The sequence below is a fragment of the Malaclemys terrapin genome, chromosome 23 (genome assembly GCF_027887155.1).
Source record: "Malaclemys terrapin pileata isolate rMalTer1 chromosome 23, rMalTer1.hap1, whole genome shotgun sequence".
Taxonomy (NCBI): domain Eukaryota; kingdom Metazoa; phylum Chordata; order Testudines; family Emydidae; genus Malaclemys; species Malaclemys terrapin.
In genome coordinates this window covers 1,071,177-1,098,468 of record NC_071527.1, presented here as the reverse complement: position 1 = coordinate 1,098,468, position 27,292 = coordinate 1,071,177, and the positions used below count along the sequence as shown (strand labels likewise).

The following is a 27,292-nucleotide window of genomic DNA, read 5'->3' as shown; positions in this document are numbered from 1 at the left end:
CCCTCTGCACCTGTTTGCCCTCTATCAATGGGGCGCGTGACCTGAACCTGCTCCAGAGAAGGTGTGAGGATTAGAGCCCATAGGTGCTGTAGGGCTTGCCCCGGGGTTGTTGGTTATTGTGGCTGGTGAGGGCTGGGGTATTGTGAGAGGGGAAGTCACAGGTTCGGAGTGGCTAACACCTTCGAACACACACAGTGCCTGCTCCTGCAGCCCCGCACCGCGTGCGCTAGCCGTGCGCTCGTCCGTCACCTGCACGCTAGCAGAGCACTCAGCCATACGGCCCGGCAGGGAGGCCCCAGCCACCTCCACCAGCCGTTCTCCTCAGCCCACGGGCCCGCCCTTGAGCAGGAATAAGGCCTCACGTAGCGTCAGGTGCTTAGTGACCCTGGCCCGCTTGCCGACCCATTCTCTCTTTGCCTGGTTTAAGTTCCCCCCTCCGCCTTTTACCCTCTGCCCAAGGTACCGCCCCCTCCTCAGCTCCCCAGGCGGCTGCCAGAGGCTGCTCCGAAAGACCCCCCAGCCCTTTGCTCCACAGGGGGGGGGCCCGGCTTGCCCACCCCCTGCCCGAGCCGCAGGCCCTGGGGCCCGGTTGCTCACAGCGGTTGGAGCTGGAAGCTCCAGCTGCCCTTGTAAACAGCCAGCACTGCGGGCAGCACGGCTGGGCCTGGGCATGGGCCGGGCCTTGGTTCAGCCTCCTTCAGAATCCCCCTGTTCGTATTCGGGAGACTCGGGCCCAGGCGCGCCTGTGTTTTCTCTGTCTCTCGCCCAAGCCCGCTGGGAGACAGACCCCACTGCCCGGCCCAGCCTCACCCCGGCCCTGCGGCTCCGCGGGCACCCGGCCTGCCCCCAAACGCTCAGCGGCGCCCGCTGGAGACACGCTTGCCTTGTACACGCACCGGGGCGCACGCACAACTAGACGTGCCGCGTACACACAGTCACACCCGCTGCACCCGCCGGGCACCCACAGCCGCTCTTGGGCTCTAGGGGGCGCTGCTCAGCAGCCTTGAAAATCAGCCACTCCATAGAGAACAATGGCGAATCCCCCCCCACGCAGAACAATGGCGAATCCCCCCCCCAGGAACAATGGCGAATCCCCCCCCCATGCAGAACAATGGTGAATCCCCCCCCACGCAGAACAAGGGCAAATCCCCCCCCCACGCAGAACAATGGTGAGTCCCCCCCCACGCAGAACAAGGGCAAATCCCCCCCCCCACGCAGAACAATGGTGAGTCCCCCCCATGCAGAACAAGGGCAAATCCCCCCCCCACGCAGAACAATGGTGAGTCCCCCCCATGCAGATGGGAGCTGCCGGATGCTGAGCTCTTTGACGCTCTGGCCGCAGGCGGGCTCTGTGTTAAAGCCCAGTGAAATTGGAGGGGGAGAACTGCTGAGCTGGGGGGGGCGGGGTTGCTCTCCCTTAACCCCCTCCCACTGATAGCAGCCCTCCCTCAGCCCGTCCATGTACACACACACACACACACACACGAGCACACGCACAGATGCACACAAGACTACCCCCATACAGGGTGTCACGCAGAGCCCACGCCCACTTCCACACCCCCACACCAGAGACGTGCACAAGCGGCAGGCTGGGATCTATTCATAGCCATTGTGCCCGGCCCTCGACCCATAGGCAGCTGTGCAGGGGATTAGACAGAGCCGGCTCCCTGCCCCAGGCCCCAGGGGCAGGACTGGGCAGTGAGGAATGTGCAGCTGGGGCTGGGTGGGAGCGCAGGAGACAGATGGGGTGGGAGGTGGGTGGCAGCCCCATGCTGGTGCAGAGCGGGGCCCTTGTGCCGCCCGGCCTGACAGCCCCTCCAGGAGCCGCCCTGCAGCACGGTCCCCTCTGGGGCGAGTCAGCCTCCCCGACCCCCCCAGAACCTCCCCATGACGGCGCCTGCCCTGACGCACTGGGGCCTCACGGGGCCTCCCGCCAGCCATGCGGTTTCGTTGCTTTCCTCGCCTCATGGCTTCCCCCGGCCTTATCTCGCCACAGCATCTGCGGCAGCAGCGCCCCGCGCTATGGCACAACGGAACCGAGAGATGAGCAATAGCTGAGGGCAGCCACCCTGCTCCAGCTTTCGGGCCCGGGGATACCCAGAGCCAGCGGAGACGGGCATGTAAAATACCCTGGGGCTTTCGCATGCCAGTCCCCTCCAGCTCCGGCTGGGAACCCAGCGCCACGGGATTCTGACCGGCCACGGCTCAGGGAAACACCTGCTAAAAAATCCTCCCAACTTTCCTGGGCTCGTGCCTTAGAGCGATGAGCTTGGCCGTGGTGGCTCTCCAGGGTGGGCGGCTTTGGCCCCCGCCAGCCTGTGGCACCTATGTGAGCCAGCAAGACATCTGGGGGTCTCTCCTCCACCAGGCCTGCGTGCCGTGAGCTTCACGGGAGGAGCTGACCCCCGCTGGGCATGGAATGTGTGGGGCTGAGACCGCCCCATGGCCCAGCGCTGGGGTTAGACAGCGACAGACCCCAAGGAGCCAGTCTCAGCCCGTCTCACTGCAGGCAGCATCTGCAGACGTGGCCGCCCATATGTTCCGCTGCTTCGCCTGCCCTCCGAGAGCGACATCCCCCCATGCGCAGGGCCCTGGTGCATCCCTTCATCCGGCATTAAAGAGCCAAAGGACAGTAAATGCCTCAAGCCAGGGGCTGTACAGCACCTGACGCTGCTGGGTGACAGTGCAAACCAAATCAGCCCTAGAGGCAGGACCTGGCCAGCCTGCTCTGCGCTCACCTCCCACGCCATGCGCACAGAGCAATGCTGACCCAGGCTAGGACGGCAGGACAGAAAGGTTTGAGGCAGTCAAAGCAGCAGAAGTTTGAGGGATAGGAGCTGCTGCCCCTTGTGCTTATGAAGCTGCAAACTGACGGTTGCTTGGTCAGATTAAGCGTTGAGGGGTAGGAAACGCAGGCCAGCAGGGAGGAAGCCAGTTTGCAGCAGGGTTTTGCTTCTTCCTTGCTTGGTTTTCAATCTATCACTTTACAGAGCACCGCGGAGTCTGGCTAGGGAGAGGTTTGGCAGGAAAAGACACACAAGCCATTTCCTGTCTGGAACAGGGTGATTCTAGCTCTTCACTTACGCACGGGGGCTCGTTAGAGCCTGCTGGCTGGTGATTTGGCCAGGCAGGGCCGTCTCCCTCAGTGCTGTGAGGGGGCCAGGAGCTCAGATTGAAAGAAAAAAAAAAGTCTCTATATAATCATGGCTCAGTTTTACTTTTCTCTTTAAAGGGCGTTGGCACATGCGCCAGCTCTGCCAATTTGATTAGCTCATCTCTCCCATTAGTCATGTCATGTCACCCTCCTACAGCGTCAGGAGACACTCAGCAGACTTCGGAATGCAGTTCTCAGGGACCCAGGTGATGCGGGATTTTAATATTCATGCTGGAGGTGCCACAAATAAACCTCCCAGGATCATTTTGTTCAGTGCACGAGCTGTCCTTGATTCCCTCTTCCAAGCGGTTTCTCATTTCACTGCCGGGGGGAAGGCGGAGGAGGATCTGAAATGGCCCCAGGTTCAGAAGGCTCCTGGGAGAGGATGGGATGTCGGGATGTTGCTCTTGGGTCAGAGCCCAGGTGCCTCTAGTCCAGTCTCCGACAAGGACCAGTGCCAGATTATTCAGAGCAAGGTGCAAGAAACCTCTTCAGCCCTCGTGTTGGAGGTTAGTTAAACACCTAACATTTAATCACCTCCCAAACATACCTGAGCATTAACTCCAGCTCGTTGTGTGACCCCCCTACAGTGTGTCCAATGCCTCTTTGAACTTTGCTACATTCCTGATTTCTGGGACATCCTTTGGCAATGAGTTCCACAGGCTAATTACACAGGCACAGGGGGAGAGGGAATATTTCTCTTGATTTTTTGTATTTGCCATGTTTAGCTTGAAGGATTATGTCCTTCCCCTCTCCCTGATTTCCCCCAAGGGCACGAAGAGAAGCAACATGGAGGTGCTCTCACCTGGCACTCCCCACTCAATGCTGCTGCTAACGTGACCAGCCCTGAAGCAGTTACTCCTAACAGCAGCTAAGGCCTTGCCCCCGAAGCTGGTTTCACCCACCCAGGGCACTGCCACCATTAGGCTCCAGATTCGACACCCCAAGAAAGCCCCGGCTCGCACGCCCCATTCTCCCCGGCCGAGGAGCGAGAACGAACCCCGCCAGACAGCCTGAGTCATGCTGCTGGAAGGCACTCCCCTGCTGAGGACGGGAAAGCCCCGGTACGGGGGAGAAGGCTGGTCCCTGCTGAGACCACAGGCTGACGCCCAGCGCTGTAGTGGCAGGCAGCTCCCAGCAGGGCAGGGTCCTACCAACCCGAGTGCGGCATAGGAACAGCTCAGTCCTCAGCGCCCCAGGCCGTGCAGAGGGGCTGCTTGCCAGCCTAGGCCACGGAAAGCTCTGGCTTAAGCCTGCATCTTTAGTGGTCACCAGGGGACGACCCCGGACAGCATCAGGCACCATCCTAGAAGCATCACAGCTAGGTGGCTGGATACGCCAACCTCTCTTCCCTCCAGCAGGAGCAGAGCCCCGACTTCGTGCCGGCAGCACGGCTGATGGAGGAGAAACGTTCGTCATGCGCAGAACCCTCTCAACCGCACGCCAGCTGCTTGCGACTCACTGAAGGGAAAATTAGCCTGTCTGACCTTTCTAACGCGCCTTCGGCCCAGAGGATTCCAGAGCGCGCGGTCCAGCAGCTACCAGGAGCCTTTGCACTTACCACGCAAATGCAGCCACCTCAGGGGAGCCCGAGTGGTATAGCCAGGGACTACACCAGCTTAAGGCAGGGCATCTCCTATGCAAACTCCAAGGAGAAGTTTAGGCAGGGGAGACGTAGTTACGGAGATTGGAATTTGGCCAGAACACCAAGCCCTTGGCTCTGTTATCGTTACCTCAGTGTGAATGTTCTTCGCCTAGAGAGAATGTTACTATCAACGTGCAATAAGGTCTAATGAGCACAAGGGCCCAGGGCCGCTGCTCCAGCAGCTAAATGCATAAAGGAGGTGGACTAGCAGCAAGCGCATTTCCCTTCTGAGAGCCGGGAGCGGCTCCTGGGGATGGACTTAGCCCCAGGCCAGAGAGCCCAGCACGGCTACTTCCAGGGGTTTAGAAAACAGATTAGAGGTCAGAACAAATCTGCAGCCTCGTGGCATCCGCAGGGCCAGAACTCAGACTCTCCTGCCCCATGAGCAGTACAGGGGCTATGACCCACACTTGAGCTCTGCTTTCATCCGTGCCAGGGCAATGTGAGCGATATCTATCTCGCAACCACTGCTAAACCCTTTGGAGGGGTCGGGCCAATGGCTGCAGTTTATTTGCCAAGTCCAGGATAATTCCCTGCCCCTTAGAGGCTGCACATTAAAGGGGGTCACACAGGCATTGCCCTGCCTGCAGGGGGAGCCAGTTCAGACTCCCTCCAGATCCAGGCAAGTCCCAGTTCAGCGCTGAAGGCTCTGGAGAGACCATCAGACCCAGCAATTCTCAGCTGCCCCCTGGGCAGAACCTCTTCTCTCCGCACTAGGGGCTTTCCTTCCCGCCCCAGCCAGCACACGGCCGCCGTCTCTGCTTTGCACAAGGCCCCGCAGCTGCCAAAACAACGGGCGGCCGGCGCGCGAGGATGGTTTTAACAAGGAACCCCTGGGAATGGCGGGGCCGTGGGACGCACTTTGCGTGTGCGCGGGCAGGGGAGCACCGGGGAGGGAGGGCCTGCTGGAGCAAGTCACGTTCCCCTTTGAGCGAGATCCGAAGGGGGTGTTATTTGTGGGGGGGGGGGGGGGAGAAAAAGGGGGTGATTCCCACTCAGGCTGCTGCTGGCTTGGCTCAGGCCCTGAAGGGAGGTTGGATTGTCAGGCAGCCCCAGCCAGGGCCCTGCAAGCCCAGCGTTCACTCCGGCTCCAGCAGAGAAGCCGGGGGCTGCAGACGGGGGCTGACGGATTCGTGCCACGCTGCGCAGCTTGGGAATAAATCCACCCCCCACTCGGCCTCGGGACTTTGCTGCAGCAGGAGGGTGGGCGAGACGTCGGCTTCAGGAGCTCAGACCCTGCCCCTCCACCCGCAGGAAGTGCTGTTAGCAGCACCGGGCCCAGGCCCCCCAGCGGAGCAGCTCGGAGCCTGCACCGGCCGGCTCTAAGGATGCTTCCCTAGGCGCTGGCCCCAAAGGCCCAGCTGAGCCCAGTCTGGGGGACTCACCGCAGAGGGACAGGGCAGCCTGGGTGTTTATTCCCTGCGGAAAGCCGGGGAACAGCATCAGCCGCTGGCCAGGAGGAAGGGAGGATTCCTAGGCCCAGCTCCGTCATTGACCTATGACCTCAGCCAAGCCACTTTGTTTCCTTGGGACTCAGTTTCCCCCATCTCCTTCCCTGGCCCCAGCACTGCAGCGTCTGTTAGCCTCACACGCCCGGCAGGGCAGATGGGAACAGCGGCTGGGAGAGGCAGAGTAGCTGGGCCAGCATTAGACGGGGACTCCCCCCAGCTCTCCACCATCCCAGGACCCACCAGGAGGCCCCCCAACTTGAAACTCTCCCAGTTGGGTTCTAGGCCGACCTCTGCTCCAGAAGGGTGGGGGGTGGCACAGCCCCCAGCCCGCTGGGTTTGCTAGAAAAAGACAGGGCAGGTGCTCCCCACCGTCATTCACCGCTCACCCCTCCCCAACACCAAGTTCCCAGGACACGGCCAGGGGGCAAGTCACCCACCCTGCTGCAAACAAGAACCGCAAATCAACTGCCCGGGGGCTGGCATGAGCAGGAGGGACCTGGGCTGGTCTCTAGGGAGCCCCACATGGACAGGACGGCTCTGGGGGCACCACACGTCGCCAGCCCTAGCTTGGATCGCCACTTTGCCCCTCTCCAGCAACCTTCCCCCCAAACACCACAGCTGGGGGCTTACTGCTACCTCCACCCCCACCTCATAAGGCAGCCCCTCCCCCTCTGGAGCCCTCGGACCCCACTCCATTCCCGCCCTACGTCCAGCAGGAAGTTTTCCAGGGAGGCCATGGCACTCGGGTGCCTTGCTGCAGTGAGCGGTGATGAGCCGGGTGGGCCCCGGGCCATCCCTGGGCAGCTGCGCGTCCTCTCCCCACACCAGCTGCCCTGCTCCAGGCTCTTCCGCCTGCCAGCTCAGGCCAGGGGTGTCAGACCCAGGTTCAACTCCCAGCTCTCCAGGTGCATCCCTGGGCAAGCGGCTTCATTTACGCCCTGCCTCAGTTCCCCACCTGGACGAGAGGGGGTTATTCCCCCTCCCCCTTTGTCTGTTCAGACTGGGAGCTCACTGGGGCAGGGATGGACCCAGTGAGCTCCCAGTGGAGCTCGGCTTTCGGCCAGGCCAGAGCGTCCTAGTTACCACCCATCACCCACCCCCCAGGTCTGCGCAGCCCACCCTCCTGCATCACTTGCCCTGTGGACCCCCTGTCCCCCGGCTGGGAGCTGGGGCAGCCTAGCCTGTGTCCAGCCGGGCGCACGGTTGGCTTGCAGCACCATGGTGACGGGAAAACCTCTCCCGAGTCCACTCCCTGCCCTAACCTTAGCGGGGCTGCCTTGATGCAGGGCTATTTTAGGCCACGGCCCACATGCTGGGGCTCCCTCATGGCTCCAGGCAGAGCCGGAGGAGCAGCTCCGGCCGAGGGGCTGGCCCGAGGCACCTGCAGGCTGGGAAATCAGGGAGCAGACCCCACCGACAGTAGGGGGAAGCCTGTCCTGATCAGCAGGATCCCCCCCGCCCCCCAATTCCATTTACAGCAGTTCATCGGGGCGAAGGCCTGTGGCTGTACTGGAGAGAGCTTACAGGAGGGCTAAGCGTGGCCCCCCTCAGACAGACACTCAGGGGGGGGCTAACAGAGGAGCTTAATGGAGACGTCCTCTGAGCCACTCAGCCCAGGCAAGGCTGACAGGTGCATGGGGCGGAGTCCGGATGCCTGGGTTCCGTAGCCAGCTCTGCCACTGACCCTAGGGGCGAGTCCTTTTGCCCCCGCTCCTCTGACCCCCCTCCCTCGGGGACACTCCCCCATCTCGGGAAGCGAGCGAGCCAAGGTGAAATTACAACAGCCACACGCGGATGCAAAACAGTCTCATTGTATTGATCAGAATCTGTGCCAAGCATTTTAACAGCGACATCCGTGTCTGTACAAAACCTCACACCCCCCCACCCCCACAGCTAACCGCACCCGTGTCCCAGCCACAGCCCCGCCCCCTCCGCTGTCTAGCGCTCTTTGGGGGGTGGGGGCTCCATTTGATAGACACGTCCAGCGGGGAGCCCTCACTTGCCGAGCCACCCTCTTCCTGTAGCTATTTCCTGAGATAAGAACCAGCTTTGCTGGGAAGTTCCCCCCTGCTCCATGGAACCAGTTTCTCTCCCCTCCCCGAGCAAGAGGGACGGAGCAAGCGAAGATGGAAGCAAAGCCTTTTCCTGAAGGGCTGCAGGTCACCAAGAACGGCCCCATCCTGCGCTCAGGCCAGGGCTGTCCCTGAGTGCTGACTCCGCGTTCCAGAGAACGGACACACCGCCTGTGGTCCAGCCATCCCCAGGGTCTGATCCCGCAGGGTGCACAGCAGCCCGAACGCTCTCCCGGCCACGGGACAGCCCCGCACCTCGGTCTACAGGCCAGAGGGACGAGCAGTTCTGCTGGCGTCAGGCGGTTACAAAGGGATCTTCTCTCTCCAGCCCAACGCGGCACCGGGCAGAGAGAGACAGACACCCCCAAGGTTCAGTCACCTGGGCCATAAATAGGGCTGACAGACGCACCAGACGTCGCAGGAAGTCACGCAGAGCCCGGCGCTGCAGAGACAGGAGGAGGATGTGGCTGGACCAGAGCAGAGCTGCTGGCTGCCTTCCAGGGGAAAGCAGGAGGGGGCCCCACCCCTCTCAGGGCCGGGATGCTCCCCGCTGCATCAGGGGAAGAGGGTGCCTGCTCGGAGATCCCTCTGGCTCCTGCTCCATGCGGAGCACTTGTCACGGCTGCTGGGAGCCTCTGGGGTAGCACCAGGATCCCGCTCTTCCCGGGACAGTCCTGTGCCCACTGCCGCCTGGCCCCCTGGAGACACGGGCAGGGGCATGGCCAGCCTCTCCCACGCCTCTTGCTCCAGGCGCTGCTCTCTTCTCCCGTGGCCTCCCTGCCGATGGTACTGGCCTGAGGGCAGAGCCCGTTTGATGCTGCCCCAAACGGGCTCCGACCCATCAGCTCATCCGCCCCCAGAGCTATTGGAGGGGTTCGGTCACATGAGGCCTGGAAGCAAAGGGCCCCCACGGCCCATTCACCCAGGACACCTGAAAATGCCCCCTAATCGTGCAGACGGGCCCAGCTCCCTCCTCCAGCAGTTCCCATGAGCAGGCACCCAGGCTGCCGCTGGGGCTAGATCCAGCTCCTGCTGCCCCCCCCGTCTCCTTACATGTTTCTCCTTCTGTGGGGGGGAGCAAATATCCCCTCTGCCCTTCACAGCAGAGCCCCCCCCAGCTCTGAAACCCAAGCCCTGGCCCCACACTCTGCCAGGGCACCGGCACCAACCGGGATAATAAATAAATAAATAAACCTAAACAAACTTCTTAAAACTTGGCTGCTCCATGGCCCCCCCGTGCCCCCCCTGTAGCCAGCGCCCCCTACAGGTGGCTCTCCTCCTCCTCCAGAGAGCGGTTCAGTCCCGGGATGAACTTCAGGAGCCTTTTCCGGAAGCTGGTGTGTTTGCTCTTGCGGGGCGTGACCGTGCAGCTCTTTTGGTCACCTGGCCTGTCCCAGAAGTGGCCCACGGCCCCGTTGCTGCTGGTGCATTTGACACTGGCACTGCGGGTCAGGGCGGGCCGGTGCTGGGAGAGGGCTGGGGGGGCGCTGCCCCCGTCCCGCCCAGAGTGCCCGTCCAGGGAATCGGCCGAGTCAAAGAAGCAGGTCTGGTAGACGGAGTCCTCGCTCTCCTCGGTGGCGGTGCTGACGCAGCTGGATGTGCTGCCCGCGCCCGACAGCATCTTCCCGAAGGCGAGGGAGCCGCTCGTGAGCCCAGCGCTGTACAGGCAGGAGCGGACGGATTCCAGCGTGTCGTAGATGCTGGGGTCTTTCACCACGATCCCTGGGGGAACAAGGGGCGTTAGAACAGGCTGGGCACCGGAACGCCCAGTGCAGCCAGGGCGTCAGCCAGCAGACTCGTCCCCTCCCCGGCTGGTCTCAGCAGTTCCCATATGGAAGGGCGGGGGCTGGGTGTGCTCCCACCCCCATCCCAGCACGGGGAGGTTCCCACCCTGCTCCGGCAGCTTTTCACTCCCATAGCGAAACAGGCCCCCGCAGCCCAGCGCCCCCACTCACCACGCACCAGCCTCTGTTCCTGGACCATCAGCGAGCGGTACTCCCCCCACTTCTCGAACAGGGTTTGCTGCAAGACAGACAGGCCAGTTAGAGCTGCCCAGCGGGGACCTGGCTGTGGACGGGCGGGTTGCTCACTCCAGGTCACAGCCTCACCTTTAGGTACTGCAGCCGGGCCTCCAGCTCCGCTCTCCGGATGGATGTCCCGTACAGCGTCTCCAGCCTGCAAGAGACGAGCACCTGGTAGCGACCAACCAAATCGCAACCCCCCATGGAGAAAGGGGGTTCCGTGCCAGCCTGCCCCCCTCCCTGCAGCAAAGGGGGTGTTCTCTGCAGACCCCCCCTTTCAAGCCCCTGCAGCAAAGAGGCATTGGGTGTTTTTCCAGAGTTCAGCCCAGCACAGGAAAACCCGGCTCCTTGGGCTGCCCTGGGACCAGCTCATCCATCTCATGCCCCCCGAGGCAGGACCCGGCGCCGAGCTTGGGTCTGACACGGTCCCGCAGCAGAGGGGAAGGAGCCTTTCTTTCAGCTCATTGCCAGGCCAAGGGATCGGAGCTGGAGCGAGCTCCCTCGCAGCCAGGTGGGGCACTCCAAGGGTGGCCCGTTCCCCCCGACTACGAGACCCCCCAGCCAGCGGGGGACGCGCAGGAGCTGCTCTAAGCAAGGCGCTGGGCTCTGGGAGCCAGGGCAGCCCCCAGTCCCGCTGAGTCAGCCAGTTCCTGTGAGCACCGGCTGCTTCCTCCTGACCCCCGGCCCGGCCCCACCTCCAGGACAAGCCAGCCAGGCACCAGAGCAGTGGGACAGCTGGTCCCCACCTCCCACCCAGAGCACGGGGAACGCGTCCCAGCCCCAGCTCTCCTGCCCCCAGGGCAGCTGCAAGCATCTCACCTGAGCACGTTCCCAGAGGCCTTGATGATTTCCACGATCTCACGGTGCCGGATGCCCTCCACGTTCAGCCCGTTCACTGCGGTGATGGTGTCTCCTGGGAGGCAGGTACAGCACTTAGCCACCCGCGCCAGCGGCACGAACTTCAGCTCGGTGCCCCCGCAGGGAACTGGCTGAACCAGCCGCCCCCTTCCCACCCCATGGATCCAACACTAACCCCGAGCCCTGCACAGAGGGGGCAGGGCAGCCGGAGCCACATGGCAGAGAAAGGACTTTCCCCAGCTCAAACTCAGGGCACAACTGGACAAGAACCCACAGTCCTGGCTCCCGGTCACCACAGCTCTGACCACCAGCCCCCAACCCCTTCCCCAGGCCAGGGAGAGAACCCAGGAGTCCTGGCTCCCGGTCACCACAGCTCTGACCACCAGCCCCCAACCCCTTCCCCAGGCCAGGGAGAGAACCCAGGAGTCCTGGCTCCCGGTCACCACTGCTCTGACCACCAGCCCCCAACCCCTTCCCCGGACCAGGGATAGAACCCAGGAGTCCTGGCTTCCGGCTGGAATCTGGCTGGCCAGGAACATTACAAGAACCAGCGCATGGCAGAGCTCAGAGCTACCCCACCCCACTGTCTGCTCATGGAAGGCCCCATGCCCCAGTGAACTTCGCAGAGTCGCTTCCTGCGCTGGGCTGCCCAGCATCAGACAGTGGCATGTGCGGTGACGTGATAAGGTGGGGGACACTGCCTGTGTGGCTGGCATCCGCCAGGGGCTGCGTGCAAACAGGAGCGATTGTGAAGGGCAGCGTTTGTGACTTCCCCCTTGTGCCTGAGACCAGTCAGCTCCCAGGGGCCCTGCAGCCCAGAGCTCTGGGAGTCAGTCAAACAACGCAAGGCCAAGAAAGGGCAGAGGGGCTGACACCCAGGTGCCGCGCACGGAGCTGCCTTTTCCTGAACCATTTCTCAGTTCTCCTCCTCCCACTCGGCAGCTCCCAGCTCCGGTTACCTCTGTTCCGCTTACCCTTAACCGGACAGTGAACAATGCAGTTTTATTGCCACTATTGTTAGTGAAATATGGGTCTGCCCCTGAAAGCCAGGATGCCTGGGTCCTACCCCTGGCTCTGACAGCCCCCCCCAGGGGTGTGAGATGGGGACCAAGCCCCGGGGAGCTGGCGCAATGCACTTACCGGGTGTGAGCCCCGCTGTCTGGGCTGGGCTCCCCTCGTGGACCCGGCAGACAAAGGTGAACATTTCCACACTCTTCTTGTCTTGGTGGTGGAGTCCATAGGTCTGGAATGAGCAGCCGCCAGTTTGTTAGTGGGAAGGGCTGAGCGAGTACTGGCTGGCCGGCCAGATACACGGGAAGCCTCCGGCCCCGAGGTTAGCCCCATCCATCTCCCAGTGCCGCGTTGCCTCCCCAGGTCCCTGCGACAGCCGGAGCCAGGGACTGCCTACGCTGCCTCCCCCCAGCTCCGTGTCCCTGCACGTCAGGCGCCACCACCCCAAACGTTCCGTATTTAACCAATATTTGCATAGTGCTTAGCAACGCACAGCGACGCGGGCCCCCCCACGGGCCCCCAAACCCAGCCCGCTCCAGATGGCTGCTTTGCGTGAGCTACCGGCCCCCTCCCGCCATCTGAACCGTGACTGAGTCGGGGGCGGTTTCTGTAACTTCGGCATCATCGCTGCTAAAAATAAACCCTGGCTCAGATGCAGTTTAAAAATACTGTAAATGCAGAGCAAGGTCTGGTCTGAAATCGCTGAAACCAGGGCAGCTCCTCTGCCCCGCGAGCATGCTACTGCTCTGGGGAACAGCGCTGCCTGCAACAGCCGAGCGTGGGGCAACCCCACCCCTACGAACGGAGCTGATACAGCTACGCCTGGCCGTGCGGCACTGGCTAGCCCCCAGCACCACAGCCGGGACGAGTGGCTAGGAGAGGCAACCCTGGGTCCCCCGGGGGCCTGCCTGGCCAGCGCTGCCTGGCAGAACCACGATCCGAATCCCACTTGAGGTTGGTTTTCTTAGAGCAAGGGCCAGCCGATTTCTCTGCCCTCGGGGGTGGGGGGCACTCACCTGGATCTCAAACCCAAACGTCTCCTCTGCCTCCTTGTCCAGCGTGATCACCTTCCTGGGGAGAGAAAGGGTCATCAGCAGCGGCCTGAGACTCCCCGTTCCAACCCGCCCATGGCTGCGTGCCCAGAACAGAGCCATGGCCCCCAGGGCAGCATCTCACCCGTGTCACTGCTATTGTTCCCTGCAGCACCAGTGATATCCCCCCACCTCAGCGGCGTCTCGCCAGCATGGAGCATGGCTACCAAAAACTCAACCCCCCTTGTCACAAATCACATTCAAATCCCTTCCTCAAAACACTTCCTCTCTCCCAGGGGCCTTGAGCCAGGGCCTGAGGCACAGATGGGTTAAGTGACTTGCCCAAGGTGACACAGGTCAGTATCAGAGCCAGGACGAGGCCCCAGGAGTCCCAGCTCCCGGGTTTAAAGCAGGAATGATCTGAGGCCAGAGCCACGTTTAATTATACAGCTTCCCCAGCGAGGGGCAGGAGAGGGAAGAGACAGCGACACAGACGTGATGACTTCAGCGTGGGCCTGACCCAGAGCGGAACCCCACCCTCCCACCACGAAAGGGGAATCCACCGACTACCTGCCGGGCTCTACGTACCGAGCATCAGGCCCCACCCCGCAGGCCACCCAGTTTCACAGCCACTGGCAGGCTGGCCCCACCACTCCCCGAAGCGTGTTATTTAACAAGTTGCGTAAGCGTCTCCTGCCCGCAGCTCAACGATTACGCTCCAAAGGGGTTTATTCTCGTGCTCCAGAACAATGCAGGCAGGAAAGTGCGTCGTGCCCCTTGGCCAAGCAGCTGCTTCAGTGTTTTCACTGAATTAAGCCTTCGCCGAACAGCTCCCCCCAGATTCAGCATGAGTCACTGGGCCTTCTCCGGGGTGTCAGGAGCCGCAGAGAGAAAGGAGCTATCGGCAAACCTGGAGGAGCACCGAGGATAATCGCTGCTGTCAGGAAACCGACTCTGACACTGCCTGGTGCTGTGAACTCGGGAGTGTCCCTTAACCTCTCTGCACCTCATGTCCCCCCCCACTAAAAATGGGGACAGTGGTGCAGCCCTGGCAGAAAGCCTTGGAGGACGTGACATGGGACGGCTCACAAGCCCGGCCCCCCATGTGCTGCCCAAGGGTTACCATCCTAGTCTCTGCTGGAAGGAGCCTGGATTGCTGGTCCCACTTCCAGCACCTGAAATATCAGGGCTGTGATCGATTTTACTTTCCCAAGGAGGTGGCTTGTCTGGGGCACTCGAGATCTCTGCTCCAGCATCGCTACTAATGCAACCCACCAGTGTTAACACTACACTAGTGGAACACGTCTACGAGGGTAAAGCACCACTTGCACCAGTGCAACATACCCGCCCCGTGTCTGGGCTCCCAGTGCAGACACGTTACCCAGCTGCAAGCCCCGCCTTAAAGCCAGCAGCAGCACATCTCCACCACCCAGATTCCCAGACTCCTAAAGCAGACAAGCCCTTCAGTTTATAATTAAACCCGGGCGCCCCTTCGCGAAGGGGATGCAGCTTCTTCCATGTGTAGCCGGCAGGAAAAGAGCTGCACTTCCAGCCTTCCCATTGACTCTAGCTAACGGCCACGCCAGCCCCACCGAGGGGACAGCCCGAGCCCCTGGGAAGCAGCAGGGCTGGGGGGGTCGCGTGGGGTGAGTTAGGACACCGCCGCGTACAGCCGGTTTGCAGGCTGGGACACATCAGGTCCCAAGCACCACCTCACGCTCCAGCAGGACCCCACACAGAGGGGCCGAGGGCTGGGATGTTTCCAAAGCCCTCTCAAAAGAGTCCATGTGCTAGAGACAGTGACTCGGCTGCCGGCTGGATCCTTCTGGCACTCGGATAATTAAAGCCGGCTTTGAATTTCTTTTACATGCGCCACGGAGGCTGGAGAGGAGAGACCTCCCTGGATCGGAGCCCAGCCCCTGCAAAGGCAGGAACCAGCGTCCTAGGAGGGGAAAAGCCCCCATCACACCCCACATCACAGCCGCCAGCAGCACAAAATCGGAGGGGCCCTTTCCCAGCTCTGGTGTCAGCCTCGCAAAGGGAAACAATCCCCACACCTTCAGCCTGCTGCCCTTCCAGAGGCGTTTACCAGCTCACATGCGATGTGTCATGCCTGCCCCTGAGCGGGTATTTAACAAGCTCCACTGGAGGGCTCCCAGCTGCTCATAATGGGTCTTATTTAACGTGGGAGAATTTCACCCTCTGGTAAAGAAAATTCATCACTTCCCCCCTGCCCCCACGCAATCACCTGCCATGGCTAACCGCTCAAAATAGCCTTTATTTATAGACTTCTCTCTGTGGTTCAAACATACACGCTTCTGCAACTCGTTCATTGCTGTCACAGCCTTGCTAAAGGCCCAATCCTGAGCGGTGCTTGCAGCTTCCAGCCTGGTGGGACTGAGCGGTGACGGGTCGCCCCGAAACCCCAGGAAGGCTGGGATAAAAGCCAGCGAGAGAGGAAATCCAATGCTCCGAGGGGAGCTGCAGCCTCTGGGGCTTTTCAGCAGGCTTGTGTCCGGAGCCCAAATGGTTAATGGGTTTTCCTGGCACGCAGCCTTGGTTTTATGACACAGGCTGAATTTCTGGGCATGCTGGAGACCCATCCCCTGGAAGGTGTTCAGACCCTCTGACAGTCAGGTCCTCGGCCCTGCAAGGCCCCCGCCCTGTATGCGCCAATCCCTTGCTGACTGCAGACCTTTGCAACCCTTTGGTGTGCAGCACTTTCCCACTGCAAAGGAAAGAGGAAGTAGGGCAAGAGACCACCCTGGCTTCACCAGGAGATCTTCAGTGATCTAAAAGAGTCCTACAAAAAGTGGAAACTCAGTCAAATGACAAAGGATGAATATAAACAAATAACACAAGTAGGTAGAGAAAATTAGAAAGGCCAAGGCACAAAATGAGATCAAACTAGCTAGGGACATAACGGGTAACAAGCAAACATTCTACAGATACATTAGAAGCAAGAGGAAGACCAAGGACAGAGTAGGCCTGTTACTCAATGAGGGGAGAAAGACAATAACAGAAAGTGTAGAAATGACAGAGGTGCTTCATGACTTCTTCGTTTCGGTTTTCACCAAGAAGATTGGTGACGATTGGACGTCTAACATAGTGAATGCCAGTGAAAATGAGGGAAGATCAGAGTCTAAAATAGGGAAAGAACAAGTCAAAAATTACTTCGATAAGTTCGATGTCTTTAAATCACTAGGGCCTGATGAAATGCATCCTAGAATACCCAAGGAGCTGACTGAGGAGATATCCGAGCCATTAGCAATTATCTTTGAGAAGTCCTGGAAGACGGGAGAGATTCCAGACACCTGGAAAAGGGCAAATCTAGTGCCTATCTATAAAAAGGGAAATAAGGACAACCAGGGGAATTACAGACCAGTCAGCTTAACATCTGTACCCGGAAAGATAATGGAGCAAATAATTAAGCAGTCAATTTGCAAACACCTAGAAGATAATAAGGTGATAAGTAACAGTCAGCTTGGATTTGTCAAGAACAAATTGTGTCAAACCAACCTGATGGCTTGTTACCCTGTCAAAGAGAGCTTTGTGGATGGGGGGGAAGCGGAAGATGTGATATATCTTGACTTTAGTAAGGCTTTTGATACCGTCTTGCATGACCTTCTCAAACACAAACTAGGGAAATACAACCTAGATGGAGCTACATAAGGTGGGTGCATAACTGGTTGGAAAATCGTTCCCAGAGGGTAGTTCTCAGTGGTTCACAGTCATGCTGGAAAAGCATAACGAGTGGGGTCCAGCAGGGATCGATTCTGGGTCCGGTTCTGTTCAATATCTTCATCAATGATTTAGATAATGGCGTAGAGAGCACACTTATAAAGTTTGCGAACGATACCAATCTGGGAGGAGTTGCAAGTGCTTCGGAGGATAGGATTAAAATTCAAAATTATCTGGACAAACTGGAGAAATGGTCTGAACTAAATAGGATGAAATTCAATAAGGACAAATGCAAAAGTACTCCGCTTAGGAAGGAACAATCAGTTGCACACATACAAAATGGGAAATGACTGTCTAGGAAGGAGTACTGCGGAAAGGGATCTGGAGGTCATAGTGGATCACAAGCTAAATATGAGTCAACAGTGTAACACTGTTGCAAAAAAAGCAAACATCATTCTGGGCTGTATTAGCAGGAGTATTGTAAGCAAGACACGAGGAGTAATTCTTCCGCTCTACTCTGCACTGATTAGGCCTCAACTGGAGTATCGTGTCCAGTTCTGGGTGACACATTTCAGGAAAGATGTGGACAAATTGGAGAGAGTCCAGAGAAGAGCAACAAAAATGATTAAAGGTCTAGAAAACATGACCTATGAGGAAAGATTGAAAAAATTGGGTTTGTTTAGTCTGGAGAAGAGAAGACTGAGAGGGGACCGGTGACAACCTTTTATGTACTTGAAAACTGTTATCAAGGATGAGGGAGAAAAATTGTTAACCTCTGAGGACACGACAAGAAGCAAAAGGGCTTAAATTGCAGCAAGGGCGGGTTAGTTTGGACATTAGGAAAAACTTCCTAACTGTCAGGGTGATTAAGCACTGGAATAAATTGCCCAGGGAGGTTGGTGGAATCTCTGTCATTGGGGATTTTTAAGAGCAGGTTGGACAAACATGTCAGGGATGGTCTAGACAATACTTAGTCCTGCCAGGAGTGCAGGGGACTGGACTAGACGACCTCTCGAGGTCCCTTCCAGTTCTAGGATTCTAGGAACTCCCACAGGGCCAAGCTGCATGTCAGTCCCCAGCTCCAACAGCCCCTTCGCACGCACGCCTGCCCCCAGCCAGGGGAGCTCGTTACAAATGGAACGCTTCTGAGGCACTAATTGACTTTGCCCCCCCGATGCTGGTTCTCTGCTGGCATCCCCACTCGGCTTGGCCCGTTCGCAGGGGTCGAGAGCCCAGAGGGCCCGAGCCCAGTGCAGCTGCGTTGTGTGTGCAGAGGGAACATTTAAACTTCCCTGAAGCTTTAGGAATTCATGAAACTTCTCTTTGATATTAGGTTGGGGTTTTTTGTTGTTTTTTATTTTTATTTTTTTTTTCCCCCCACACACACAATCAGCCCCCCTCCCTTGCCGGCAGGGCACCATGGGGCTGTTCCCCTTACCCCCTGCCCTGGCCCAGCCCCACAGACCACAAGCCAGTTTGCAGGCCTGATCTGGGACAGCAGAGGAGTGGGCACCGCCTGGCGTCACAGCCACAACTGGGGGTAGCGACAGTTAACGGCCCACACCCAAGAGCTGATCAGAAGCTGGAGGGTGCTTTTTCGGAGCCCGTGGAGATGCTAGGGAGTAGCGGCTCTGGCTGGAGAAGGGGAAGGAGGCTGCTGTACTCTGAGTCAGACGAGACTTTTGCTGCCCCCGGTTGTTGTTTGAGCTAAGGAAGCAGTGTGGCTTACCGGTGCTGCTCCGGGGACGGGCTCAGAGATTTCCATTGGCATCCAGAGCCCTAGGAGAGTGAGAAAACAGACCAACGTTAGACCGGCCCATAACTTCCCCCCTGCGCCGGCATACAACGGCAGACGCTTCCCCCACGGGCCCCCAGGGCGTTCGCTGCAGAACTGCCAGGCGACAGAGCACATGGCCCTTCCATACCACCTTCCGGGTGAGCCCTGAGCCCCATAACGTCACTTCCCAGCCCCTGGGGCTGGCAGAGAGGGAGTGACCTCGCCCAGCGATCCCAGCTAACAGTGTGGCAGGGATATAAAGCCCAGCAAGCCGGGGGCTGACCTCAGTCTGGCTGGCCCCTGCTGGACCCAGGACACGGGACTGGAGGGACTCTCAGGTCTGACCCAGCCTGGCCAGTCACACAGTGACTCAAGGGCTGGGCCAGGCCCCAGGGATCCCAGCTGCCAGCTGGAGAGCCAATGCCATCCCGGGCCCTAGCTGCAGGGCACGTGTGAACGTGGAGGGAGGGGCGGCAGGCTCTGCCTTCACAGGGCTGCCGCCCGGCATACAGGCAGGTTCCACCCTGTGTGATGTCCCCATGTAACCAGGGGACCTGGGCAGAGCTCGCCTCTACCCAGCACCACCGAAATGGCTCCCCTTCGCCCCGCCTTTTACCAAGGCGCAGATTCGCCAGCGCACAATCGCTGCACCAGCATCCTGCGCAACGAGGTGTAAAATCTGCCTCCCCCTGCGGCTCCGGCTGGCCCTTAGAAAGGGCTCGAGGGGCATTGGGAAGAGGGGCTGGGCTCTGTCCCTTTGGAGCCGTTCGGGGTCAGGCACCCACCCCCTGCCCAGCTGCTACATCCCAGACGGGCACCAGCTTAAGCAGGTGTTTTAAGACCCCTTCCAATGTGGCGCCCCCGACCCTGCAGCATCCGCCTCCCACTCTGTGACCAGTAGAGCCCCTTGGCGGCTGAACCGATGGGGAGCACCAGGCAGCAGCGGCGAGAAGACACAGCTGTTTACTCCTGAAACCGACCACCTAGTGCCGCAATAGAAACCTGCGGCGCCGGGTCAGCTGACCCGGGCCAGCCGGGGCCGAGCCGCAGGTCTCTTACTGCAGTGGAGATTCCCGCCCCAGCCCGAATCTAGGGAGCAGACTGCACTGCAGGGGGCGCTGCCCTTTGGGAAGATGAGATGCCAAGGTCCTGCTGCGCTTTCGGATGCCATCGTCCCTCTTCGTGAGAAGGCCAGCGACCTCGGGAAATGTCAGCTGGGCAATTGCCCCCCCAGTCCTCCCCGCAGGGAAACGGCACACTGGATTCCAGAATGTGCCGTGCTGATGGGTCATTTCAACAGTGGCTGCACGTCACCCCAGATGCAGCTGCATTTGGGCAGAGTTCGTGAAGCGCTTGGGCACGAGACGTGCTACAGAAGACAAAGAGCAGGCACGAGCAGGCCCCACCAGGCCAGGGCTGAACCAGGGGACAGATTGAATCATGCTTTGGTTTAAGTTGGAGCCTGCATCTGTTTGACACTTGTCTCCCGTTCTGACGTCAAACGGAATCGCTGGCTCCTGTCACGTTCTGTGCATTGCGTGCTGTGGCAAGCACTCTGTGGGGCTGGGAGATGAAAGCCCCGCGGACAGAAAGCCTCTTTGTTTTCCTCTAAAGTCAGATTTTTAATGCAAAATTCAACAATCCCCCTCATTGTTGATCATTTAAAAACTGGGGAACCGACGCCCGATGGGAGGCAGCAGCAAGGCAGACGAGCCAGATGAATTCGCATAAATGGATCACCCCGAGGTGGGCGGCCCCGGGACCCACTTCATAGTCAGCCGTAAGAATTTCAGACATCTCGGCCGAGGCACAAGCAGCGGCTGACTATAAAGTCGGGGCTTTGTCACCAAGTGTCTCTTTTTGCTGCTCTTTGGTTCAACCCGATCCCCGCTCGCAGCGGCCAAAACGCAGACAGCAGGTTTTTATTAAACTGCCTTTGAAAAGCCCAGCCGCCCCCACCCCACACAAGTGGAATTCGGTTTGAAAATAAACACGGGCTAGAGCACTGCCCCAAGCTCCCAGGATCGCCGGCCAAAGCCTCCATCTTCCCGCATAGCTCGACTGCACCCTCAGCCCAGCGTACCTGCCCCCTTAGCACCCTGCCCTCGCCAGTCGGGCTCATCTTTCTGCCACTGTCTTAGCTACACTCCTCGGAAGGGCTGCCCCGTGGGCTCCACTGGCCGCGCTGCCATCTGCCAAACGCCGCCCCGGCCAATTCCGCGGTGCTGCGGGCAGGACGCGTGCACAAAGTGAGCCCCGTCGGGGACCCGCGAGCCGGCCAGCCAGCCACTGCCGCCGCCAGGGATCTCCAGGCTCCTGCCCCGCGGGAGGAAAGAGCGCAGAGCAGAACTAAATAATCCAGAGGCCGCTCACAGCCCTTCCTGAGCAGAGCAGAGCGAGGCAGCTTCAACCGGCCGCCAACTGAGCTCCTCCTTTTATCTCCAACGATAAACATTATCCCCTCCCGACCCTCCCTTTGGTCCTTGGCAGAATCAAACCGTTGAGCAGCAGCCATGGACCCGGTGTCGCCACGTGTCATTAAACCGACTCTTGTGCAAACACGTGCTTCCGACACGAAGCCGAGGCAGCAGGGAGGGACGCCACGCCACGCCCTGCGGGTGGAGCATCGTTACTTCTGCTGGGGTGGCAGGTGGGTAACGATGGCCCACACCTGCCAGGGCTGCCCTCCCCAGCTGGGACGCGCAGGAGTCAGAGGGGGAATTTAATCTGCCCCCCACCCCCCAAAAAAGAGGGAACTCTGTGCTCGGAGGAGCCAGGTATTGATAAATGTACACGGAAACTGACCATGCAAATGGCTCTGCGCCTCCTATGGAAATCCAGGTTTTGAAAGTGAAATGTGCCGGTCCTGCTACCCGACAGCTCCATAAACAAACCACGTGGTTCATCCACTCACCAGCAGAGCTGGTTTCCTGCCTGGGGCTGGAGGCACGGCCTGGTTTGCGACTATCCAGCTTTCTCCAAGTTTCCGCACAGCTGAGTTTCAGCCTGGAAGAGCCCAGACTGTGCACACACGAGGGCTCACAAGCCACTGGAGTGCGACTGGCTTGGGGGTGAAGGGCAGTGTCGGGAGGCACAACAGCGGGGAGATTTGGGTAAAGGATCAGGGGAAGGCAGGCGGTTATCATTAGCATCCAGGCAGAGAAGTGCTGGGTCCCCCCACGCTGACCTGCCCAGAACACACGTCTCTGTCCTCCAGAGGTTCTGAGAAGCTACGTGGACGCAAAGGAGTAAACCCAACGCACTGTGCCGCCAACCCCCTGGACCCCTGTCCCAGACGCACTGAAGCCCTGTTCTGGCGGGTGCTGGCTAGGGCGTATTTCCCTCTGGCACGAACACAAGGCCGGCTGCCCCCTTTGCGCTGTGGCCGTTCCTGCTACCAGCTCCAGGACTCTGCACTAGATCGCCCTCCTGGGCTTCGAACCCACTGCACCCGCTTGTCCAACCATTTCAAACGTGATGATCAGCCACTCAGCCCCCCCCTCCAGCAGTGCCCCCCCCCCGCCCCACTCCTCCCCACTCCAGAAACTCCATCCATGACCTCCTAGTTCAACTTTGAGTTTCTTGGCAGAGCATCAGCCTCTAGATTCACTTCTCTTCTGAGGTTCTTAGCAACCCCGGACTCTCCGTTCCCCCCCTCCGCCCCGTCCAGCCCCAAACCACTTTCAGGAAGTTTCCTCTGCGAGGCTGAAAGTCTCACTTGCTTTGAGAGGGATGCGAGGAAAGTTTGTGCAATGCCTCAGAAGGCCGTTCAACCTGTGCCCTGAGCGCCAGCCTCTGGGTCAGCACGGAAGGGGCGTCCCCCCAGAGCCGCTGAGCGGCCAGGAGCCGGAGTGGGTAAAGCATGCAGCGTCCTCGAAAGAGACAGCATGTAGGGCCAAGGGCTCCCACTGCCTCCCCTTGCATGACACTAGCCTCAATGCCCATTTGCTGCTTCGCTCCCCCAGTCTCCATGCCTTTGCTACAGAACCCCTTACGTACAGCCTCCCGCCCCCGCTGTCCTGCCAAGTCAACCCCCGCTGCCTTCAGAGCCTTCCTGGCCACTGGAGTCCAAACTCCTGCCGGCCTCGAGCACATCCTGCCTGATCTGCCTAGCTCAGCGGCCCTGGACAAGCCCTCAGAGCCGGCGCCAGCAGCCGGCGCCCAGCGGCACCCCGCTCCTCTAGTGCTCTTCACCCAGGGGAGCCAGAGGAGCGTGCAGAGCGGTATTATCCTGCTTTCCGGCTGGGGACATGCCCTACTCAGGGTCACAGCCAGTCAGTGGCAGTGCTGGGCGCAGACCCCGAGAGCCCTGACCCCCAGTTCTGCACCAACGCGCAACCCGCACCAATCAGAGCAGATGCTGTTAGAGCGACAGGTTGGTGCCTCTGTATCATTCACTTCCAACTGCTTCAGCTTGTGACACAGGAGTTCTCAGCCAGGGCTGCAAACTCCGCTTTCTCCATGGGCACCGAGGGGGGAACAGCATAACTTCACAGATACATAAATCCCCCACAACCGTAGGAGATTCCAGCACCCGTATTTAGGCGACAGTTTTTCTGTCTTGGCAGGAGACACGAGAATCCACTTTGCTCTTCGGCAGCTATTGATGCCTGTGACTATACAGACAGCGCCAAACCCCCCCCCCCCCCCCCGCACTACGTTGATGTGGCTTAGCCACAGAGATCAAAAACACAACTAGACATGGTTTCCACAGCTCCACTCCTGACCTCACACACGTTAACCACCCTCAGTTAAAAAAAGCTTATCCAAAAAGGGAACCTGAGAAGTCATTTGTTTCTTTGTCTCCCCCATCAATTGTTTCATTATGTTCCACACTTCCTGGACAATTGCGTCAATGTGTCCTAAGTGGTCGTGACACCATGGTACCCAGAGCCAAGCCCACTGTGCCGTCACAGGCACCCCATAAATCACACCCCACAATCACACGCTCCCAAAAGTTGATCACTTAAGGACTTGCAGCCTCTGAAGACTGGCTCCACCAAGAGCACTGCATTCAGCGACCCTGGTGAACAGCAGTGTTTCCAGGCTGCCACGGGGATGGGGAAGCTGGGCAGGAAGCGAGCCCTTATTTCTCCAGTAACGCCCGCCCACCCCCACACAGTGCCTGCGTCTCCCTCTGTAAAAAGCACATAACTGACCAGTGAACTGCCCAGTAGAGGATATTACTAAGGGAAGCAAGTGGTTTCAACAGCTGTCAGAAGAGGACTAAACATTGACCTGCAGCCAACAAGGGGTGTTCATACTAAAAGCACAGCCTGTGTTCTGATCCTAACCCCCATCCCATCCCTCGCTATGCTGTGTCTAACTTGGTCGGCATGTTCTTAGGACCTCTCTTTGCCTGCAAAGCATTGGTGCTGTAGGAAGGGTATGAAAAACAGCATCCATTGTCCCAATACTTAGGTGAACGTTATAAGAGTTATTGATGCTCATGCTTCTGGTCATGGCTGCCAGCTGGGGTCAGGAAGGAATTTCTCCACCCCTGCTTTTCACTTGGAAATCTGCACAGCTAGGGAAAGGTGTGGGGTTTTAGGACTTCTCTTGAAGCACTGGCCACAGGGAATTGCTCCAAAACAGGTACTGGCTTCCAGTTCCTTTCCAGGTGGAATTTAAGGGGCTTGAGGTGGCCTGACTAAACCCCTACAGGTTGAGGGATATCAAAGGCAACTATTGATGGCAAGTATCAGGGGGTAGCCATGTTAGTCTGTATCCACAAAAACAGGGAATCCGGTGGCACCTTAAAGTCTAACCAATTTATTTGGGCATAAGCTTTTGTGGGTAAAAAAAACCTCACTTCAGATGCATGGAGTGAAAGTTACAGATGCATGGAGTGAAAGTTACAGATTAATATACATTAATGCCTGCATCTGAAGTGAGGTTTTTTTACCCATGAAAGCTGAGGCCCAAATAAATTTGTTAGTCTTTAAGGTGCCACCGGACTCCTTGTTGTTTTTATTGATGGCAAGTTGATTATAGGGCCAATTTATATTGTGAGAGACAGCGTCTGTTTTGGGGCGGATGGGAGAGAGTTACGGCTGCTTGTCCCTATGCTCATATGACTTCTAGCATGTGCACAAGCACCCAGAACCCTGAATAAGTGCTTTTGACACAAATACATGCTGACGAGATAGGAATGCTCACGCTACAGCAGACTGTGGGCTACGCTCCCGTAGTTCTGCCGACTCGGCCCTTTCTTTCCCACCGACAGCCAATTCTCTCTGGGGAAAGTTTTGATAACTTGGTTCAGGACACAGCAAACTTTTTAAACTAAGACATTTCAAACACTTCACCTTCCAGCAGCCTAGTATTTACTTTCCCCTCGCGCCCAGCAGAGCAAGCCAGTTACCAACTTAAACCCGGTTTAGGAAGCAGCCCTTTTACATGGAATGCCAGGGGCTTTTTCCGGGGACCAGCCTAAGCAGTCAGTTGACGGCCTTAGACAGACCGTCTCTCAGGCCACGAGGGGCGAAGTTTCTTAAAGTTATTTTTGTCTATGTTGCATAAAATTGTCAGTGACCACGGCCACGTAACGAGCCTAAGGTGTTCTCTTTCCACTGGAAAGAGTCAGGTCAGATTTAAACCCCACACTTCAGCATCGTGTATAATCAGCTTTTACAGAGGTCAGTGGAAAATTCTGAGAGTTTTTTTTTTATAAAAAAAGAGTTCTAGTGAGAAGTTAGGTTTAAAACCAAACAATTCCCTGCATTGTTTACAACCCATTGTGTCACTGGTCTGGGGCATGAAAAGCTGGGAGTGAAATGACCTGGAGAGAACCAACAAAAGTAAAACCAACTAGCTTCTTCGTTGTCTTTGTTACTGGTGAGAGGCAGGAAGGAAACCAGCACAGAGCCAGAACTGCATCAGATCTTTGTAACCCTCGCTTTACCACCACAAACTGGCTCTCTGGAGAGATGAGTTTAACCCATCAGCGTTAGGTGGAATATTGTATATAGATCAGTGGCATAAGTCACACACACACACACACACAGTTTGATGATCAACACAGGGGACAAGTTGTCTGCGTTGGCAATCCGCTCCCAGGAACTACCCGCTCAGAGCAGTGGCCCCCCTAGCCCAGTGCCCCCAGCCCCAGCAGGGGCCGGCAGTGGCTGTCTCAGAAGACAGGAGAAAGCCCGCAGGGTGCAGGTACAGGGAAGCCTGCCCGTCCTGTGGCTCCTTCTCCCTAATGCCCACCCTGCAGGGGTCAGTTCAGACCCTAAAGCAGGACGATTTAAGTGCCCCCATCTCAGCGCCCCCAGCAGCACCACAGGCCCCGGGTTCTGGATGCTCTCGGAGAGCTCAGTCTGTTAGGGGAAGCTGGCCCTGGGGGTGCCACAGGGCCGGTTGTGGCATCACAGCACAAGAGGGACACGCCCTAGGGCTGGCAGGTCCCTGGGGACTAGGGGGAACCCATGGCCTTTCCCTGCATCCCACACACCATGGGTCGGGAGGTGACGCATTAGGACAACACAAGGTGCCGGCTGCACCTCAGAGAGGGGCCAAGTCCCTGCTGGGGGTGGGTGGTGGGTCACGCAGCGGTTAGTCCATAGCCTGTGGGCCCAGGGGGGTAGGAGGTTCAGTCCCATTTGTACCGAGGGGGTCCGGTGGGGTGGGGGCTGGGAGGGTTTGGGCTCAGTCCCAATCCCAGAGGGAGCGCTCCGGGGCAGGGTGGGGGGGCTCAAGGGCAGGGAAGTCCCAGGAGGACCTCAGGGTGTCAGTCCCTACCTAGCAGGCTTAGTGGGGGGGAAACTTGGAGGCAGAGAGGGCTGGGCGCAGGGGGTTTGGGCTCGGTCCTGATCCCAGAGGAGGTCTTCAGGGGGAGCTCAGTCCCGGTTTGGTCCCCACTTAACAGGTCGGGGGGGGGGCCCTCGGGACAGGGAGGGTCCAGACCCTGGGGGGGGCTCGGTCCCGGTCCGGTCGGGGGAGGGGGGCTCGGTCCCGGTCCGGTCGGGGGAGGGGGGCTCGGTCCCGGTCACAGAGGGGGACCCGGTCCCGGTCCGGTCGGGGGAGGGGGACCCGGTCCCGGTCCGGTCGGGGGACCCGGTCCCGGTCCCAGAGGGGGACCCGGTCCCGGTCCCAGAGGGGGAGGGGACCCGGTCCCGGTCCGGTCACAGAGGGGGACCCGGTCCCGGTCCGGTCCGTACCTTGCGTGCCCGGGGCAAGGTGCCCCCGGAGGCCGCCAGCGCCCGGTGCATCTCGGCCGCCCGGCAGCCGCCCAGCGCCGGGAAGGGGCCGCCCCCCGCGGGCCCCGGGTCCAGGGCAGCTGCCCCCGCCGCATCCTCCTCCTTGGGCTGGAGCCGCCGCAGCCGCCGCAGGGTCATGGCCGGGCGTGGGGTGCGGGCCGCCGGCGCACGAGGCTATATCGGCCCGGGGGAGGCGGAGCCGCCGGCGGACACGCCCACGGGGCGGGGGGGACACGCCTCCTTCCACACAGGCCCCGCCCCGGCAGGGAGAGGCCACGCCCCCTCGCTCAAACCCACCATCCCGATACAGGGAGAGGCCACGCCTGCTTCCACGGACGCCCCGCCTCTAAAGATGGGAGGCCACGCCCCCCGTCCAGGGAAACTCCCCCC

At 59.3% G+C, this 27,292-nt stretch overlaps 1 protein-coding gene across 1 annotated transcript; it reads right to left on the bottom strand.

The window, feature by feature from the left end:
• Window positions 1–8,045: 8,045 nt before the first annotated feature.
• Window positions 8,046–27,040, bottom strand: TAMALIN (trafficking regulator and scaffold protein tamalin). Its single transcript, XM_054012545.1, has 8 exons — window positions 26,864–27,040; window positions 18,654–18,703; window positions 13,229–13,283; window positions 12,342–12,444; window positions 11,163–11,256; window positions 10,431–10,497; window positions 10,278–10,344; window positions 8,046–10,044 (listed from the first exon to the last, which is right to left on the bottom strand). Exons 1-8 carry the CDS (start codon window positions 27,038–27,040, stop codon window positions 9,584–9,586), a joined length of 1,074 nt encoding a protein of 357 aa, XP_053868520.1. The 3' UTR covers window positions 8,046–9,583.
• Between the last annotated feature and the right edge of the window lie 252 nt (window positions 27,041–27,292).

Bases quoted from the DNA above. Each gene is read 5' to 3' on its own strand.
- TAMALIN (XM_054012545.1), bottom strand. From the start codon at position 27,040: ATGACCCTGCGGCGGCTGCGGCGGCTCCAGCCCAAGGAGGAGGATGCG. The intron at 18,704-26,863 runs GTACGGACCGGA...TCACTCTCCTAG, and splicing joins CCTTGCCCCGGGCACGCAAG to GGCTCTGGATGCCAATGGAA. The intron at 10,345-10,430 runs GTGAGGCTGTGA...TCTGTCTTGCAG, and splicing joins CCCGGCTGCAGTACCTAAAG to CAAACCCTGTTCGAGAAGTG.